The sequence below is a fragment of the Bos mutus genome, chromosome 11 (assembly GCF_027580195.1).
Source record: "Bos mutus isolate GX-2022 chromosome 11, NWIPB_WYAK_1.1, whole genome shotgun sequence".
In the NCBI taxonomy this organism is placed as follows: domain Eukaryota; kingdom Metazoa; phylum Chordata; class Mammalia; order Artiodactyla; family Bovidae; genus Bos; species Bos mutus.
Window position 1 is genome coordinate 25846337 of NC_091627.1, and position 21425 is coordinate 25867761.

At 38.6% G+C, this 21425-nt stretch overlaps 1 protein-coding gene across 1 annotated transcript in view; it reads right to left on the reverse strand.

The window, feature by feature from the left end:
* SMC6 (structural maintenance of chromosomes 6) overlaps positions 1-21425 on the reverse strand; it is a 74435-nt gene that overhangs the window by 43883 nt on the left and 9127 nt on the right. Inside the window, exons 2-8 of the mRNA XM_070379146.1 lie at positions 18904-19049; positions 15002-15119; positions 12983-13088; positions 5858-5994; positions 5164-5225; positions 1776-1856; positions 968-1069 (exon numbers count right to left, since the gene is read on the reverse strand). Coding sequence (XP_070235247.1) covers positions 968-1069; positions 1776-1856; positions 5164-5225; positions 5858-5994; positions 12983-13088; positions 15002-15119; positions 18904-19044 — 747 coding nt within the window. The 5' untranslated portion in view covers positions 19045-19049. The remainder of the gene's footprint in view (positions 1-967; positions 1070-1775; positions 1857-5163; positions 5226-5857; positions 5995-12982; positions 13089-15001; positions 15120-18903; positions 19050-21425) is intronic.

Consider the following 21425-nt stretch of genomic DNA (forward strand, 5'->3'; position numbering starts at 1 on the left):
GAACCATATAACTATAAACCCAATTTTAAATATGTATTCCTCAAAAACTTGAAGTAAAAAGGTCAGTGCAACATCTAATAAATTTAACTTGGGTCAATCATTAATAAAAGTGTGTCTCAAAAGAACATACTATGAAGTTGCTGAAAGCAATTAATTGCATAAAACTGATTAAATGACAAAAGAACAAGATACAGAATCAAAGAAAAACTACTGGGACTTAAAGTACTAGATAAACAGCTGAAACATAAGGCACTAAAAGAATGTTAACATTTAATGAACATAATGAAGAGTCATCTATAATTATAAATGCTGCTGCTGCTGCTAAGTCACTTCAGTCATGTCCAACTCTGTGTGACCCCACAGACGGCAGCCCACCAGGCTCCCCCGTCCCTGGGATTCTCCAGGCAAGAGTACTGGAGTGGGTTGCCATTTCCTTCTCCCAATGCATGATAGTGAAAAGTGAAAGGGGAAGTCGCTCAGTCGTGTCCGACTCTTAGCGACCCCATGGACTGCAGCCTACCAGGCTCCTCCACCCATGGGATTTTCCAGGCAAGAGTACTGGAGTGGGGTGCTACTGCCTTCTCCAATTATAAATGCATATTATGTTAAATACCAGCTGAGGCTCCTGCTTATTTTCCCATCAAAAGAAATATAGTTTTTAAACTACTGCCCAGTGGGAATTAGTGACACATTATTATGGAAGCAACTAGCCATACAGCAAGGGATAAGTAGGTTAGATACTGCCCTGCCCTCCAGTCTATGATTAAGACATGGACATACCCATTATTATAAAACAAAAAAAGCAAAGGCTAATACATACCCTGAAGGTAAAAAACACACAAAAATGTTACTATTTTTATATAGGTACACATATACAGATACATCGGTATATAATTTTATAATACCATTTACCTGGTGTAAGAATTTGACTGATTTCAAAAAACAATTGCATTAAGTGCTTACAAACCTCTTCTCCTTGATTTATCTGCTCTTTTGTTCTTTCTTTTGTTTCCATAATGTATGAATAGTCTTCCTTCATTTGTTCAAGTTGGGTTGCTTTCATAAAGAACTAAATAAACAAGAAAAATATAATTAGGAGTTTGTAAACTTCCATGTGACTATGAAAAAAAAAGAATCTGGTCTCTGAAAACTAAACACAAACACAAAAGAATACATTTTATTTATGTATACAAATTTACTTAAAGTGCTACATTCAAACATACATGTTTACTTGCAAAAGTTCTTAAAGCCTTGTGAAAGAAAACTCATTTGGTGTGAAGATAATACCATTCTGAATTCTCATTTTCACTGTTCTTCCATTATTTAAGCGAATGTTAAAACAGAGAAAACATTCGTATCCTTGATCTCAATGCACATAATTTTTTAGCATAGCAAACACCAAAACCATTCAAAATTCACACTGCAAGCTGCAGTAGTAGTCATATATTTTGTTGGCTTTTTAAAGAGTACTAAATAACCTAATGTTTAAAAGTTATTATGTATATACGGTCACTCATTCCCTTCTATTTCTACGAATATAAGTTTTAGAATTCACTCTCAGAATTAAAAGCCAAAAAAGTCCCAGCAAGGATTTATCAGTAAAATTATACTTCCACCTTAATTTTCTAAATTAGTCATACAATATTACCTTATACAGTGGCTTAAAAAAATACTTGGTATTTACTATATGACCAAGATTAATGCTCAGTATACATGCTTAATTTATAAATGTCTTCTTTTTTAGGTAGGTTTATGTTTATTTCAGTGCTTCTTACTTTGTACTTGTCTCCCTCATTTTTAGACTGCAAGAACTGCTTGCTCATCTCTTGTGTTAGAACAGAAACCGGATTATCTACCTGAAACAAACAAACAAACAAAAGATTATCTTTAAATATTTCATTTTAATGCCTTAAGGAGAACTGAACTAAGATATCCATTATAAGTGACCTATGCTTCCATCAGGAAGGCTAGGTACTAGCCGGAGGTTAGAGCATTAAATACACAAAAAGAAAATCTTAGAAACTTTTAATGAAAAGAAAATATTTCAAAATTTCATGGTAGTGAAACAAATACTACACCTAAGGCTGATTCATGCTGATGTATGGCAGAAACCAACACAACACTGTAAAACAATTATCCTCCAATTAAAAATAAATACTACAGCCAAAATTAAATATTCTCCCATTACATAAGGATATAAGAACTTTCTAAACAAGTGTTTTTATTAGAAAGTTTTCATTCCTTCCACCTGTTTTATAGATACCACTCCTGTGCTACTGGTTAACCATCAGATTACAAAGTTGGAAGTTCTCTAGCGTGTAAGCAGCTGACTTGGGCTTTTATTTGGCTGTCTGAACATTCTATGTAGTCTCAGGCAAGTTAATTACTTCCTCCAACTAAATACAAAAAGTCCGACTCCATTACTTCTCATCAGAATTAAAATGACAAGTATTGTTTATTTTTTGTACAGCATTTCTTCAGATTTCTTATTTCCTGTTATTTCTTCATGAGGAATTAAGAATTTTTTTTCCTACTTGTTTCAAAAAGATTCACAGTCATTTCCCACTTATATCTTTGGTATTAATTTGTGTAACTAAGTCGTGTCTGACTTTTATGTGAACCCCATGGACTGTAGCCACCAGGCTCCTCTGTCCATGGGATTTCCCTGGCAAGAATACTGGAGTGCGTTGCCAACAAAGTCAGAAATAATGTCAGAAAATAATCTTGTTTGTAAAGCACAAAATATGAAGGATCAGCAGAAATGAAAAAATGTGTAACTCCTTTATTTTACCATCTGTAGAATACTGATTGTACTTTATTTAGTATACTCCTGGTGAAAATCTTTCTTTCATGCAAGATTTTGGGTCTTCCCTTTCAAGATGATAAAAAAGATTTATGCAGTTATAAAGAAATCCCTATTACATTTTTCTCATTATATAGGTAGCTAAGGCTCTGATTGTCATCTTTTTTTTCTTCCAAACAAGGCCTGTGTGGTATCTTAATTTCACACAGCATCTAATTTCTTAAAACTAAGACAATTGCCTATGTGGTATCTTAATTTCACACAGCAACTAATTTCTTAAAACTAAGCTTTAATGACAGCATTTTATCACCAACTCTGGATTAACAGCTTTGCCAAAGTTCATGTTCTTTTTTTCCACATCCTCTGAAATGGAGTTCCTAGTTTTTATACTAGAGATTATTTAAAAATCTGGCACCCTTATATGTCAAGACCCTGGAGTAAGCAAAAGGCAAGCACAAACAGGTAAACTTCAGAGAAAAAGTAAGAGGTATGATGGACAAATGCAACTGGGTACTTAAAGACATTAAACACCCTCCTTTCTCCTGACAACTCTAGGCCACACCATCCAACGGAAATACAATGCAAACGACACACACAATCAAGCTTTCTAGTATCTACATTAAAAATATAGAAACAGGTGAAACTGATGTTTGTAATATATTTTAAATCTAGTGTATCTAAAATACTATCATTTTAACATGCAATCTTGCCTGGAAAATGCCATGGACAGAGAAGAGCCTGGCAGGCTACAGTCAATGGGGCCACAAAGAGTCGGACATGACTGAGCGAGACTGAGCACAACATGTAGTCAGTATGAAAACTGAGTTACTCCTTTGCATTAAGTCTTCAGCACCCAGTGTGTATCATTTCACACTACAGCACCCCTCCATCTGGACTACCCACATTCTGAGTGCACAATACACATCCACATGTGATTAGTGATTACTGGATATTCAGTGTGGCTCTAGACCTTTCGCACTTTTGATCAATGAACTTGAATCTTTAGTTAACTAAATTGTGTAAGAAGAGGACTAAAGCAGTTATGATATCTTCAAATATTTCAGAAGAAAAGAAACATGTTTTTATATTCCCCAAGGAAGTGGGCACTTAGGAGAAAAGAGATTGAGCTTTTCCCATAAACAACTTTTTAATAAATACAGTCAGCTACATGGGTCAGCAGCCTCAGGCAGAGATCATTTTCCCACCACCGCCCGCTCAGGCACCTGCTGAAGGAACATGTGGTGGAGACTGCACACAACGTGAGCATGCGGTATGTTACGACACTGGATGCCCTTCAAGTTTCTCCCAACACCTGTGATTCCATAAACTCTAACTTTCAGTTTTGCTGACTTCAGTTAACAAACTGGCCTGTGTTCTACGCTGTATCTGCTTTTCCTCAGATTTCACTATTTTTCTGAACCTGTGCTGCCCAATATGCAAGCTGCTAGCTACATTCAGCTTAAGTAAAACACAATAAAATATTTGATTTCTCAGCCGTCACACATTTCAGATGCTCGCGCGGCTAGTGGCCACCCCACTGGACATCAGTAATACCTAATATCTATCATTCTATCGTTACAGGAAGTTTTTCTGGACAACTTGTTCTAAACCAAACTGGGAAAGAGACCCAGACACATAATTGCTTTTTCCCCTTAAGTGTTTAATCTTGGTGTTCTTAGTCCTGGAGTAAGGCGAGTTGATACAGTGGATAGAGCATTAGAACTGAACAGAGATATCTGGGGCCCATTACAGGCTCTGTCAGTAACCACGCCTAGACAACTGTAAGTGCACATTTACTCTTGCTGGCTCCGAGTTTCTCATCTACAGAATAAAGGGTCCGGATTAGATATTCCCCCCAAGACAATTCCAGGGCTAATGTTACCGGACTATCTGAGCCCCGTTTCCAAGTGCTCAAAGTATCTTAGCAGAATGGACTCAAATCTTATCCACCTGTAGGTGATGAAATAAATCCAAAATATATAAAGAAATGTTTTCTTTATCTTTCTAGAATAAATGTCCTTTCTACAAAAGAAACTTAGCAACCAAGTTTAGGAAACTATGATGCTATTCTGACTTGGACAGCAGAAAGCCAAGAAACTTTATTATGTACATTTTTTTAACATAAATTTTAGCATATATTAATATAGACAAGATATTCTTATATGTTCTATCAAATTAAAGATGTTATGTCTTGAAGGTACCTGATGCATTAGAAGCTTACTAACAATAGTTAAATATATTCTTCCTGTGGTCAATTTACTCATATGAGGCCATTCAAATTCTTTCTATACCACAAATGAAATCACACAAAAAAGTAGCCAGCTGTATTTATTAATCTGAAACACAGATTTAGAAATTACCTGAATGTTAAAATGATCAAGAATTCCAATCAGTTCTTCTTTCTTAGTAGAAATCACAGCACCTAGTTATGAGAAACACAAAATGATCAGACTGTTTCTAGGGCAGTAATACATTTTTAAAAACGAGCAATTATTTATAAATATAAATATTAACTATTTTCCTGATGTCATTTAGAAAGGTACGTTGAAGGTACACACATCTGAATGAACTGGGGCAACACAAGTCACGACACAAGTACAGAGGAGGCAGAAGCACAAAGATGTAGTAACAGCGTTTCTCTACTTTCCAGAGCTAAACATTTGGTTTTTTCTTCTCATCTTCTCTTTATACTCCCCTCCTCTTCCTTTATGCCCTTTTCCACCTTTCACTAACCTTCTCTTTCCACATGTGATAGTAACTATAGGGGTGAAAGAAGATCAAAATGGCATACCACAGACTGTTTCAAACTGACCCAAATTCTGCTACTCAAACTTTTGCTGTAGAATCCCTTGTGGTAATACAACAATGTGTAATATATGTATGTATACATACATGTGTATATGCACATATATGCAACCAACCAATCCTCTTACAAGAAGGAAGTTTCAAGAGATGAGACGTATCCTTCCAGTGATACCAGCACAATCAATGACCTCTTTTTAATTGGATGTGTACTATTAGTTCTCCAAAATAAAAGAGAAATTCATAACAAACCTGTTGCACTCTTCAGTTTGTAAGATCGACTTCCATCCATGCTGATGTGCTGTTGTACAATAATAGTGTCGCCGTACACATTTCCTCTGTAGGCATCATCCCCTCTGTTCCTTATTGTTATTGAGATATCTGCTGAGCTAAAGCAATAAGGTTAAACTAAGTCACAGGAATGTGCAGGGCAACTGTAACACCAACTTATAGTAATTTTCAAAACCTCTCAGTGATTTGGCTAATTCATTGGAAAAGTAGCTTTACATCAGCAGCTGATGGCTGAGAGGCTACTACAGAACAATATTAAAGATACCATACAACAAAGATGAGAAGAGAAACTTTATAACAAAATAACTGACTATGCTATCCGTAACAGAAATACATTTTCACAAAATTCATTTAAGTTTTGGTTGTTTCATGTCATGTAGGTAAGTTACACAGTTTCCTATCTGTAATGTATAATCAATACTATACCGCCTGGATAATAATATTGCATATCAATATCATGCTAAATCACATAATAAAGCATCATCCTGACAGCAGGTGTCTAAGAATGATGAAGTGAGAATTAAGGTGAAATAATATATTTTCTAAGAAGATGAAAACTAAGGGAAACAATTTTGATTCTTCTATTACTTATGCAACAACAACAAAAAAGGCTAAAGTATTTGACATCAAGAAATGTAAACTAAATCTCAAAATTTCCTAAGGTTTTATTAGTATTACAAAAGAATTATTTTCAAAGTTTAAAAGAAGTTTGAAGCATTTATAGCCATGTATATTTTAACATATTATGGGGGAGGAGAGAATCAATCTCTGATTTTCTACTCTAAATTCTGTTAAAATAAGCCCTGGGAGAAAAAAATTTTTTTAAGTTAATGAAGAGCATTAATAAATAAATATAATTTCCTCAAACATAAAAGCAGACAATATTTTCTCTGGTTAAAAATGAGTATCTGTCAAAAATGCTCAAGTCCTTTAATGTAAATCTGATTTTGGTAATTAAAGGCTATATTAAACAGAACAAACTTGTTTTCATCAATTTGTAGTCATAATCCAAAACTGCTTCCATTTGCAGGAAATGTAGGGAAAAATACTCAAGATGAATTTCACTGTGAACTTAGTAGACATCCTGAAGGGGCTCAGTTCTTGTTCCCCCCGTACATGTGTGCAGGGAAGTGCTCTCATAGACAGAGGGCTCAGCAGCCCCCAACCCTTCCCACAGGGACTGAGATAAATATAGAAGACATGGTTAATGTGTGTGTGTGTTCAGTTGCTCAGTTGTATCGAACTCTTTGTGACCCCATGGCCTGTAGCCTGCCAGGCTCCTCTGTTCATGGGATTTCCCAAGGCAAGAATATTGGAGTGGGTTGCCATTTCCTCTTTCAGGGGATATTCCCAACCTAGGAATCGAACTGGCATCTCTTGCATTGACAGGCAGATTCTTTACCACTGTGCCACTTGGGAAGCATATAGAAAGTGGATAGTAACTGAGCCAGATACTCTTCTTTAAAATTCAAATTAAGAAAAATTAGTAAAGCTCAAGTACAGTCTGTAGTCTAGTTAATAATAATATACCAATGTTAACCACACAGTACTTTGATAAAAGTACCTCAGGTATTTAAGATGTCAACATTAAAGGAAATTGGGTAAAGCCTATAGGAAAACTGTACTAGCTTTGCAGCACTTGTGTAAATCTAAAATTATTTTAAAATCACAAGTTTTAAAAACAAACTCAAATTCAGACTCAATCAAGCGTTAAGGAGGTAATTCCTTGGAGCTACAAAGTTCTGAGGACTCTGGGACTAGAGAGATCAATTTGGGGCGCTATGTTCTGACAAGTACAAAGTCTGCAGAGACTACAGAGAGAAGCAGAACATAGAACAGTTAAGTTCTTGGGAAACCACCTGGACAGAGAACGACACTGAATCACGGATACTGGCCATGAATCAGAGACATAGAGAACTCAAGAGCACTTCCTTTCAAGGGCAGCCCCACACACATGAACAAGGAGATACAGAATAGCAAGAAGACTAAGAAAGAGCACACAGGCTCCAGGGTAGGTAAAAATAGTCACACACCTGCATGCCTGTAAGAAGAGGGAAGGCGGGAGAGTATAGCACAGAAGAGAAGGCTGCTCAGCCTGGATGGGAGGGGAGTTTGGGGGAGAATGGATACATGTGTAAGTATGGTGACAGGTGAATGTCTGGCTTGTAGAGGCTTGGATTTAAAATGCAACATCTGTTTGAAGTCTGGACCCCTTCCTCCCCCCACAAAGGATTACACTCTCACAGAAAGGGTAAGTCAGAACTTTTGCCACATAGCAGTAAGAAAAGATAACAAGGTTTAGAGAATGAATTGATGGTTACCAGGAGGGAAGGGTGGGGGAAAGGGATAGTCAGGGACATGTACACACTGCTATATTTAAAATGGATAACCAAGAAGGGCATGCTGTACAGCATGGGAAACTCTGTTCAATGTGATGTGGCAGCCTGAATGGCAGAGGAGTTTGGGGGAGAATGGACACATGTATATGTATGGCTGAGTCCCTCTGCTGTGCACCGAAACTACCACAACGTTGTTAATCAGTTATACTTCAATATAAAATAAAATGTTTTTAAAAAAGTGCAGCCATTGAGGAGAGGGAGGGAAGTAGTGGAAAGGAAGAGCTGTAAGCATAAGCCTGACGAAGGAAGGAAGACACAGATCCAGAAACAGACACAAAGAGCCAGAGACACAGAACAGAAAGACCCAGAGAGCGACGATCTTTGGTTCTGAGTTTCTCAGTTCCAGTCACTCCTGATCCAATTATGCTTCCTCCCTGCAGCTTCCAAGATATACATCCTACATCTTTATGATCTATCTCTTCTCAAGATACCCTGAGTGGCTTGGGGTGTGTACGTTTTTAACCGGAAATAGCAATCAGTTTCTAACTAAGACAGATGTGCTCCTGAAAAGTTCTAATTAATGAGCTTTTAAAGCACTCTGCGGTAATTCTAATGAAAAGTCAAGGTTGAAAACTATCAGCTAAAGTCTATGATAGGAGAAGGGTATCTGGCCTACAACATAAAGCCAAAAATATTTGTAACTCATGAAAACATTTTTAAAAATAAAGTGATACCTCCCTTGATTTGCAAATACCAACTTTATTTTCCTTCTGGGCCACTCCTTGCATTTGAAAGCTATTTTTACTATTGTGAGAGCTTTGTAGACACTTATATCCCACTACCATATGAATTCATAAGAAAGGCAAGTTATTTAAAAACATTTAAGGCTTACAAAAAATACCCTTCATAATGACTGCTCAGAAAACCTATATAAGGAAACAGAATACCTGCTCTGGGACTGACTGCTGTCTCCCCACCTACTAACGTGGCTGGTGTGGAATTTGGGTCAAGAGCCATAGAGCCCAGTGTCTGTCCCTAGAGAGACCCTTCAGTGAGAAGAGGAACGATCAGGGAGAGCTCCTCCAGAATGACAGCACACGAGCGCGCACACACCACAAGCATACGCAGTGCCGCCCTAAGGCTGTGGCTTCATTTTTTGGGGGGGGCATCCAAAAACTACTTTTTATTTATCATCATGAAGATTTTTACATATTTAAAACTCAAACTATACACTTTTGACAAGTGAAATTTATGAAAATGCTATAATAAAGCTCTTTTTAACAAAAACTATTTTCTCATATAAGATGTCACACAAAGAAGTCACTGAAGTTCCTGTCAAAATTAGAATTTCTAGGGGTTTCGGTTCAAGATGGCTACAGGATCCAGAACTGACCTTCTACAACACACGGAATCTATAGCTATGCATCGAACAACTTTCTCGGGATAAAAATAATTAAAAACTAGCTAAGCAAATCCTATACATGGGATGAAGGAGAGAAGACCCATGTCAAAGTGGGTAGAAGAGAATGGGACACAATGTGGCCATAAAATATGAGAACAAGGAAAATACAGCTTTATCAGACATTTACCTCTTGATGCTGTAGCAATGAGGGACTGTGAAAGTAATTAATAAATAAGTCACAGAAAATCCCCAATGATAAGAAAAGATGCAAGTGGCTTAAAACAGAAAAAGAAAGGAACAACAGTGAAAGAGGAAAAATGTAAGAGGTTACCATTTTCAAACCCAGAACAACAGATGGCACATATCTCTGGTCCTGGTAAGAAGGGAAACCTGAAGTTTTCTTTTTTTTTTTACTTTTGTGTGCTTCTCCACATATATGTCTTATTTTATACACCTGCACATATAAAGGTTACAAACTTGGGAAGTGTGGCTTACAATCACCAGGGAGGTGGGCCATGAAGGAAGATGATGTAGAAAGAGCACAGGACTGCTAATGCTACTTACAGTGGAAAAGGGAAGTGCATGTTGGAGGTCCCCAAAGGAAAACGCAACTGAAGTGCAGAGAATGTAGGGTGGCGGTTGTTTAGTCACTAAGTCATGTCCAGGTCTTTTGCAACCCCGTGGATTGTAGCCTGCCAGGTTCCTCTGTCTGTGGGATTTCCCAGGGAAGAATACAGGAGTGGGTTGCCATTTCCTTCTCCAGGGGGCTGTGGCTTCTTTCTTGGCTTCAGGAGACCCTTATCTGTACAGAGGTGACTCCAGCATTGTGTATTGATGGAAATGAGGCACAAGGAACATGGAAAATGCCATGTAGAATAAGGACACACCTGTTCCTTCTCTGGGTGGCTAGCTAATCTGCAGTACGTTCTGTAAACTTGACTAAATCAATCAGGCATGTGTAGTATCCCTGCATAACCCACTCCCCCAATGCTACAGCTGATGTCAAAAACTGGCCTGGTGCCTAGATCCCAGGACTAGGATTAGGAAGGCTGAGGGAGGGAACAGTGAACTGAACCTGCTGAAGAATGTGAAGGGCTATGGGTCTGAGACTTTGGTCTCTCCGAGAGGAGGAGACATATCCTTACTACTGCAAAGCCTCGCTGGATGATCAGAGGGCGGAGCCCCAGGTAAAGAGCCTCTAGGCACAGTCAGTCCTCTGGCTTCTCCTAACCATCTTAGGTAAGCATCTCTAAGGAAGGTTGGAACCCTCTACAAAGGCAGCCTGGAGCTCAAGTGTCACAAGTGGAGTGCTTCAGATGGGGGGAGGGGGAGTCCTGAGGACCACCTTAAACCTGTGCCTGAATGACAGGCACCCTCAGAACGATGGAATAGCCACACAGATTTTAGACACAAAACAAAAAGATAATACTCAGTGAGCTAATTCTGTTTAAAAAAAAAAGTGGTAACAGAATCAGAGATTATAAAATTAGAGAAATTTTATAGCCACCGAGTGTTTTAAATGAGGAAGACAAGGACAAGAGGAGTAGGAATGGGTTTGGAAAAGCTGTTTTTAGCTACTTTTTCAGACAAGGTCAGTACAAAGCAGACTGAGCTCAGGTCAAAGCTTTTAGCTGTTATTACCTCTGTTTATAATATTTTAATGTTCCTATCTACAGGCAGCTGTGTCCTTCAATGGTGGTGATTTGTGCAAACTAGCCTTTATCCATCTTTCTTTTTTTCATGGCATTCCAAGGACAAATCTCAGAAAGAAGCTTCTGCTTGGGTCTAGGTACTTCTCATATGGAAAAAAAATTTTTAATCTTTAATGGAGACATAAAACATTTAATGGTACAGAATAAAAAATTTCTTCCTGAGGTTTCTATGTGAAAGATCAATGGGTTATCCAGCTAGGTAGACTAGGTAAATATTTGGATAACTTGAACTGAAACAGAGTTGAGACCATTAACTTTGAAGTGTTCAAATAGCTAACTTTTGACTTCAGACATTATTTTCTTTGGAGACTGTGGGAGAGAAGACCTTGCCAGACTGGAGCCCAAATACAGTCAGGAGAGGCAGAAAACATGCTGGAGAATTGTTTTCAAGTAGTTCCTTTCCAAGGCCATACAGCAAGGGAAACAATTTTCTGTGTATCTTTTCCTTCCTCTTCCTAAGTCCACTTGGAACCTTGGCTTTAGGGGTAAGATTCCTAAGGTTTCTGAGAAATACATAAGAAACCTGCAATCCTGATTCACATCACGTCCCCATTCTGTTTTTTAGAAATCAAATGGAAAATGGGGGAAGTTAAATCGATATAACACTGAGCAGAAGGAAAGTCAGTTACAAGGGGGACAAAAAGACAATCACTGTTAATTATCAAAGTTCCAGAAGTCCTTGGGCACCGAGTATGTGAGGGAGAAACAAGCAGTGGGAGACGCCTCACTGTGGGAGCTGGGATGACAGAGTCTAGGACATCCAGTTCATAGGAGAAATGAGGATCCCGTCAGGGTTTTCTGAGGCTGAACTAAAAAGAATAAGGATATCAGCCTGACAAGAGCTCCTAATGGACAAAGGGCCACGAGTCTACGATGATGCAAACCAGGCAATTAATATACAGTTAGGTGACGGTGAATGTAACACAAACATTCAGTGAAAGAAACACAAACATAAAGCCACACATGGTTGTTATATAACCATTCACAAAGGTCAGGATGAACCACAAAGAGGTTTATGATTATAGCCCTCACACCAAATTCACTGGTGAACCATCTGAGTAAAGCATACAAAATGAGAGACAGAATGGAATACTTTTTTTTGAATTCTTAAGAGAGTTGGAGTTCTGTTTAGGGACACCTTGACTCGTTACTAGTTCTGCTCTAGCTCACGTGGTATCAACATGTACTTGCTGAAGCTGGATTTGGGACAAGAGCCAGAGAAGTCCTGGTGGTCCAGTGGATAAGGCTCTGCACTTCCTGTAGAGGGCAGCAGCTCGATCCCTGGTTGGGGTAAGGTCCCGCATGCTATGCGGCCAAAAAAATTTAAAGTCCCATGTTCATAAATATTCCTTTAAATGGAAGTACACAAATTTATCACTCCTCATTCTTCCATAAAGGTAAAGGAAACAAGTGTCTGGGGGAGGTGCATGGCATTAAGTGACATAAGCATTCTGTCAGGAGAGATAAAGAGGCAACAGTGGGGAAGAGAAAGGAATGAAAAGATATGACACCTGACACCTCTGTTCCACTTCCAGGAAGCCAATTCATTTCTGACAATGTCTACATGAATTGGGAATCTAAAGCTGCTTCTTATTAAAGAACTGAAAGATACACGTAGAAAGCCAACACTTACTTCTGTCCATCCTTCACAAAACCTTTTAAAGAAGATCCTCGATTAGTAGTGATAGCTTTTCCACCAAGACCAACTATGAGAGCTGTGAGCACCGCACTCTTGCCACCTAAAGAACAGGTGTTGAAGAAATCACATGCATTAGAGAGGGAGAAGTATGATTTCTATAATTTGATGTAAAAATATTTCTCAGAGAAGATGTGAAATAGTCTAACCCTGAAAGGAAGTGTTACACTTCAATTATAGTTTTCTTCCAGTGCCAAAAACAAAAAGTTGTATATATCATGAAATATTTAGCTGCTGCTATTAGAAAAAAAAAATCAATATATTTCAGGAATCAAATTTGTGCCAGAAATGGAAAAAACTGGTTGATAACTTTCCAACCTAAAATTTACAGTATCATCTTGACCTGTCAGATATTAAATGAACTTATCTTTCTAATTAACCCAAATACATTTAACTCATCTAATGTTTCTTACATCCTAATTTAATTAAAATTAGGATTTTTCTTTTCCCATAAATTCTCAGAAGCCCAAAACTATTTTTGACCCTGATTGCAAGCTCCACAGGGACAGGACCTTACCTTAACTCAGTGGCTATCTCCAATATAAGCCCATAATAGGCACTCACATATTTGCTGAATAAATGAATTTAAATATGAAAAACTACCAGTCGTATAGACAGATTTTGTATATTTTGCGATATTTTGGCAATTATTATTCCTAATTTGAGTATTATTCATTTGCTCACTCTTTAAAGAGTATACTTTTTTACTCCTAACAGACAAAAAATATCGCAAGCTAAAATAGCAAAATCTGTAACAGTTACCCAGAATATGATAACCATTTTCTCAACTCCACAATCAACCAAAGAGATCAACTCTTATTAACTCATCATCTTTCACAACATACTCTAAATTAAACCAAGTATACAAGAGTTAACCCAATTTAGTTCCTGGGATGTCTTTTGAGTTCCTATACTAACTCTCTCCTTTTTCTTCATTTCCAAATTCCCAGTTTCCACCACCTGCATTAGATTAACACCTTCACTATTTCGAATGTTAAGCTCTAACTGCAGAACCTACCGGTCTGTCTTTACTACTTGTCCTGTTTGACCTCCCCATAGCTCTGGTCCTTTTGTCTATTCTCTCCTTCTGAAAACACTTTCCTCTTGAACTAACAGAGGAGGAAAAACAAAGAACAACTAAACAGACCACGGAGCTATCTGTACTAGTTCCATGTTCTAGCACGACCACCATCCCTGGACCCTGGCAAGCTCCTCTCCCTCTCTACTGGCTCAGTTAAGCAGCCAACATGGTTCACCACAAAGGCTGCCTAACTCGTCTTTCCAACTCCTATGTCTTCCTCTATGTCTCAGCTACTTCTTCCCCAGAAGATCTAAAAGATCTTTCATTTTTATTCAAGTACCACCACAAATACCATCTCTTTTTAAAGCTTTCATTGGCCACATGAGTGAGAATTCATTTCTTTCTTGTTTGGATTCCCATGGCACTTCATTCATGCTGTTACAACATTTAATAGATACAAGACACAGGACTGTCTCAACGGCAATGAGGATAGCTTGCCCACTCTTCTATGGTATGAATTCCAAGGTACATAGATTCAAATCACTATGCATTCTAGAACAGTGGGATTGGGAGGGAGTTGGAAGGGAGATTTGGGAGAGAGGGGTGGGGACATGGGTGTACCTATGGCTGATTCTTGTTCATGTTTGATTGAAAACCACAAAATTCTTTAAAGCAATTATCCTTTAATTAAAAAAATAAAGTGGCAAAACAACATGAAAGAAAGGTTTATTCCTCTTGCATAATGAACCCAGAGTTAATTCATTATTTTCTTAAAGTGTAGACTGGCAGCAAATACTGAAAAATTCATGACCACAAACCAGAGATCTAAAACTTAGCTGTATCAGCACTAATAGGCACCTATTTAAAAAAGTTAAAGCATTCTGACTTCAATGTACTGCTCAAAGTCAAATAAGAAGGAAGGCAAAAGCACTTACTTCCATTATTGCCAACAACAAAGTTGACATTAGAACCAAACTTAAAGGGTCCAAGCATCGAATGACACATGAAGTTTTTGAGCTGAATACTCTCAATTATTCCAACTTCTGCTGCTGTCTATGAATTTTAAAAAATGAGAGAAAACAATCAATCTAATTCAATCACTACAATCATCCAACTGTTTGTTAGCAGGAGAAAGATCAGCAGTGCCATCAATGAAAAAAGTTATAGAAAGTACAATTTTAAATGTTAATTTCAATTAATGAGTAAGAGCATGCTCAGTCATTAAGTTGTATCCAACTCTTTGAGACCCCATGAACTGTAGCCTGCCAGGCTCCTCTGTCCATGCAATAATACAGGAGTAGGTTGCCATTTCCTTCTCCACCGAATCTTCCCGACCAAGGGATTGAACCTGCATCTCCTGCATTGGCAGGTGGGTTCTTTACCACTGAGCCACTAGAGAGGCCTTCAATCAATGAGCAAGTGACATTAATTCATATGATTAACTGCTATTTTTAAAGTCCTTATAGGTTCTAACAAGTATTTCACAGGATTCTTTTTTAATATGGACAATACCAACATCTTGAGTCACATCAGTTTTTGTTGGAGAGAGGCTATCTTTGGCATTGTGGGATATTTAACAGCATCTCTAGCCACTACCCACCAGATGCCAGCAGCACTCTCTCCTCCAACCCCAGATGTGACAACCAAACATTATATTCAGACATTGCTAAATGTATCCACTGCAGAGAGAGCACAGAATTATAATTTCCATATTGAGAATACGTCATAATTAAATTAGAGATGGTTCATATATGTTTTAACCAAGAGTTTGATACACAGTGGTTACACTTTGTAGTTAAAATATGAAAATAAATCAACTATATTTTACCAAACCTTCCAAATGTTTTTGAAGAACATTTAATGTCTCCAACTTTTAAGTTATTTATTATAAAAATCTCTGGCTCTCTATCACTAAACAGCAGCTTATTAAAAAGCAGGGAACATTTACATCCTTATATGAGTGGCTTCCCAGGTGGCTCAATGGTAAAGAACCTGTCTCCCAATTCAGGAGACACGAATTCGATCCCTGGGTCGGGAAGATCTCCTGGAGAAGGAAATGGGAACCCGCTCCAGTGTTCTTGCCTGAGAAATCCCATGGACAGAGGAGCCTGGCAGGCTACAGGCCATGAGGTCACAAAAGAGTAGGACATGACATAGCAACAAAAACAAGCAGAATTCTGTAGAAATCATGGTTGAAGACTTTTTAAAAGTCTTCAGTTTATTTTGATCTAATTGAAGACTTAGAAGTAGTTATAAAAAATAATACAGAGAAATCCTGTGACTCCTTTACCCAGGTTCTGCCAAAGGTAAAATCTTGAAAACTATGGTACAATACCACACCAGGGTGCTCATTTTGATAGTGACGCACAAAATATTCCCATCACAAGTAACTGTCACATTGTCCTTCTAGAGCCGCATCCTCATTCCTCCCCACCCACTCATCCTTTACCCTGGCCCACTGGTCTGCTCTCCATTTCTGAGACACTGTTATTTCAAGAATGTTATATACATGGAATCAGACAGAATGTAACCTTTGGAAAAGCGCTTTTTCCTTCACTCAGCTTAACTGTCTTTTGCTGTCTATGTGCACAGTTCCCTGCTTTCTACTGCTAAATAGTATCTCAGGGTAGAGACATCCTATAGCAGGTTTAACTACTCACTCACTGTATGACATCTGGATTGTCATACAGTTTTTGAGTATTACAAAATAAAGCTGCTATGAACACTCATGTACAGATTTTTGTGGGAAAATAGATCTTCTTTTCTCTGTGATGCTGTGCTATGCTTAGTCACTCTGTTGTGTCTGACTCTTTGCGACGCCATGCACTGTAGCCCGCCAGGCTCCTCTGTCCCTGGGAATTCTCCAGGCAAGAATATTGGAGTGGGTTGCCATGCCCTCCTCCAGGGGATCTTCACAATTCAGGGATCGAACCCAGGTCTCTCACATTGCGGACAGATTCTTTACCATCTGAGTCGCCGGGGTAGCCCAAGAATACTGGAGTGGGTAACCCATCCCTTCTCCAGGGGATCTTCCCAACCCAGGAATCGAACCAGGGTCTCCTGCACTGCAGGCAGATTCTTAACCAGTTGAGCTACCAGGGAAGACCCTTTCTCTGTGATAGATACTGGGTTATATGATAGATGGTTACATGCTAAATTTCTTACAGAAACTGCCAAACTATTTTCCAGAGTGACTGTACCATTTTACATTCCCACCAATATATGAATGATCCACTTTCTTTGCATCCTTGCCAGCATATGGTATTGTCATTTAAGAGAGAAAAAAAAAAAAGTAGCCATTCTGATGGGTGTGCAGTGGTATTTCATCATGGTCTTAATTTGCATTTCCCTCATGACAGGGCTTCCCTGGTGGCTCAGAGGTTAAAGTGTCTGCCTGCAATGCGGGAGACCTGGGTTCGATCCCTGGGTCGGGAAGATTCCCTAGAAAAGGAAATGGCAACCCACTCCAGTACTCTTGCCTGGAGAATCCCATGGACAGAGGAGCCTGGTGGGCTGCAGTCCACGGGGTCACAAAGAGTCGGACACGAATGAGCGACTTAACTTTCATGACAGGTTATTCTGAACATGATGTCATGTGTGTATCTGCCGTCTGTACATCCTGTCAGTGAAATGTCTCTTTATGTCTTCTGTGCATTTTCAAATTGGAAATTTGCTTTTAATTGTCGAATTTTGAGAATTCTTTATACACATTCTTTATAAAATTCTTTATACAGTACTCTTGCCTGGAGAATCCCATGGATGGAGGAGCTTGGTGGGCTACAGTCCACGGGTCGCAAAGAGTCGGACACGACTGAGCGACTTCACTTTCTTTCTTTCACTTTATACAAACAAGATATTTGTACTTTGTTGGATACGTGATTGGCAAATATTCTGCTAGCTTGACTTTCCATCCTCATAACAAGGTCTTTGCAGAAGAAAAGTTTTTAATTTTGATGAGGTCTAATTTATCAGTTTTTCATTTTATGGTTTGTATGTTTGGCGTCAAGTCTAAGAATTCTCTGCTGAATGCTAATCTGAACCTGAAACCCAAACATTTGGTACAATTCTTCAGTCAAACCAACTGAAACTGAAGAGACCTTTTTTAGGAGTTTTTAAAGGATGAATTAAATTTCCTTGTTATAGGAATTGGTCCACTCTAAACTGCTAATCTATGTGTGCAGAGTTGTTAACAATATTCCCTTATCGTCCTTTCTTTTAAAATTTACTTTTGGGTACGCTGGGTCTTCATTGCTGTGCCAGGCTTTTATTTAGTTGCAGTGAGTGGGGGGCTACTCTAGTTCTGGTGTGAGGGCTTCTCACTGAGATGGCTTCTCGTGTTGTGGAGCACGGGCTCTACAGAGAGCACAGGTTTCAGTAACCGTGGCACACAAGCTTAGCTGTCCTGCCACATGTGGATCCAACTCATGTCCTCAGCGATGGCAGGCAGATTCTTAACCACTGGACCACCAGGGAAGTCTCCTTATTATCCTTTTGCTGTTTGCAGAGTCTATGGTCAAATCCACTGTTTCATTCCTGACACTGGTAGTTTGTGTTTTCTCTCATTTTCCCTTTCGTCAATCTTAGTAGAGGTTTGTAAGTTTTACTGACCTTTCCAAAGAACTACATCTTTGTTTTATTGTTTTCTCTACTAATTTTTTCTAAAAATTAACATGAACTTCAAAATTAGGTGATTTTTACATCACTTTTAAAAATTTATGTTATTTTTCCTCTGCAGCTAGCGACCCAGCTTCAGATACTGAATTAAGAATACGATATATAAAACAGACAGGAGAAACAGGACAATCAAAAGTTATTAATTTTATAATTTTGCACTCACCAAAGTAGAGGTACCATTAGTGAAAGAAACTGCACATTCATCTTCGTCACATTCATCTTTATCAAAATCGTCCAATTCTTCTTGTCTTGGTCTTTTGGCATTTTCAGGAGAGAAAAAATTTTCTTCCTTTCTTTTGGCCATCAGGTCTAAACAAATATTACAGTGACAATGAAGAAAATCATGTAAAGCACCCATACAACTGTTTCATATATATATATTAACAAAACTTAACAAAATCAGACAAAGCTTAAATTTTAGTACTATATCCATTCATTTTCACTTTAAGAAAAAGTAAAATTATCATCTGTGTGGAGGGAGGGGGCCATGAGCCAAACAATGCGAGTGGTCACGAGAAGGTGGAAAGGTAGGGACACAGATACTCAAGAACCTCTGGAAAGGAACATATCCTTCCTGCTCTCTTGATTTTAGCCCAGGCAGACATGTCAGACTTCTCACTACAGAAGTAGATAATAAATTCTTGTTTTAAAAAATCTGCATATGCAACACTAGAAGATTTTACGTCAGAGGGGATTCATGATGGAGGTTTTTATTGATACGGACCTATCTAAGTATTTTAACTCCTAAGCTTACAAAAAGCAAACGGTTTTATTTGTGAAACTGTAGATCCACTGATGAGATGGCAAATGCCTTCTGAACTTACTCCAGAGCAATCATCCAATTTTTATAAGTTATAAAGTAATAATGAATCATATAAAATTGATATTATTTCCCCAAAGAAGCATATTTGTAGTGGCCTGTATAGTCCATGGAGTCTCAAAGAGTCTGACAAGAAACAGTGACTTTCACTTTCACTTTTGCCTAGCACTAGAAGAGAAGGGAAAGGCAAGGGAGAAAAGGAAAGATATCCCCATTTGAATGCAGAGTTCCAAAGACTAGTAAGGAGAGATAAGAAAGCCTTCCTCAGCGATCAATGCAAAGAAATAGAGGAAAACAACAGAATGGGAAAGACTAGAGATCTCTTCAAGAAAATTAGAGATACCAAGGGAACTTTTCATGCAAAGATGGGCTCGATAAAGGACAGAAATGGTATGGACCTAACAGAAGCAGAAGATATTAAGAAGAGGGGGCAAGAATACACAGAACTATATGAAAAAGATCTTCGTGACCCAGATAATCACAATGGTGTGATCACTGACCTAGAGCCAGACATCCTGGAATGCGTCAAGTGGGCCTTAGGAAACATCACTACGAACAAAGCTAGTGGAGGTGATGGAATTCCAGTTGAGCTATTTCAAATCCTAAAAGATGATGCTGTGGAAGTGCTTCACTCAATATGCTAGCGAATTTGGAAATCTCAGCAGTGGCCCCAGGACTGGAAAAGGTCAGTTTTCATTCCAATCCGGAAGAAAGGCAATGCCAAAGAATGCTCAAACTACCACACAGTTGTACTCATCTCACATGCTAGTAAAGTAATGCTCAAAACTCTCCAAGCCGGGATTTGGCAATATGTGAATCGTAAACTTCCAGATGGTCAAGCTGGTTTTAGAAAAGGCAGAGGAACCAGAGATCAAATTGCCAACATCCGCTGGATCATCGAAAAAGTAAGAGTTCCAGAAAAACATCTACTTCTGCTTTATTGACTATGCCAAAGCCTTTGACTGTGTGGATCTCAACAAACTGTGGAAAATTTTTAAAGTGATGGGAATACCAAACCATCTGATCTGCCTCCTGAGAAATCTGTATTCAAGTTAGGAAGCAACAGTTAGAACTAGACATGGAACAACAGACTGGTTCCAAATCGGGACAGGAGTATGTCAAGGCTACATATTGTCACTGTGCTTATTTAACTTATATGCAGAGTACATCACGAAAAATGCTGGGCTGGATGAAGCACAAGCGGGAATCAAGATTGCCAGGAGAAATAGCAATAACCTCTGATATGCAGGTGACACCACCCTTATGGAAGAAAGCAAAGAAGAACTAAAGAGCCTGTTGATGAAAGTGAAAGAGGAGAGTGAAAAAGTTGGCTTAAAACTCAACATTCAGAAAACTAAGATCATGGCATCTGGTCCCATCACTTCATGGGAAATAGATGGGCAAGCAATGGAAACAGTGAAAGACTTTATTTTTCGGGGGGCTCCAAAAATCACTGCAGATGGTGACTGCAGCCATGAAATTAAAAGATGCTTACTCTTTGGAAGGAAAGTTATGACCAACCTAGACAGTATATTTAAGAGCAGAGACATTTCTTTGCCAACAAAGGTCCGTCTAGTCAAGGCTCTGGTTTTTCCAGTGGTCATGGATGGATGTGAGAGTTGGACTATAAAGAAAGCTGAGCACCGAAGAATTGATGCTTTTGAAGAAGACTCTTCAGAGTCCCGTGGACTGCAAGAAGATCCAGTCCATCCTAAAGGAAATCAGTCCTGAATATTCACTGGAAAGACTGATGCTGAAGCTGAAACTCCAATACTTTGGGTGCCTGATGTGAAGAACTGACTCATTGGAAAAGACCCTGATGCTGGGAATAACTGAAGGCATGAGAAGGGGACAACAGAGGATGA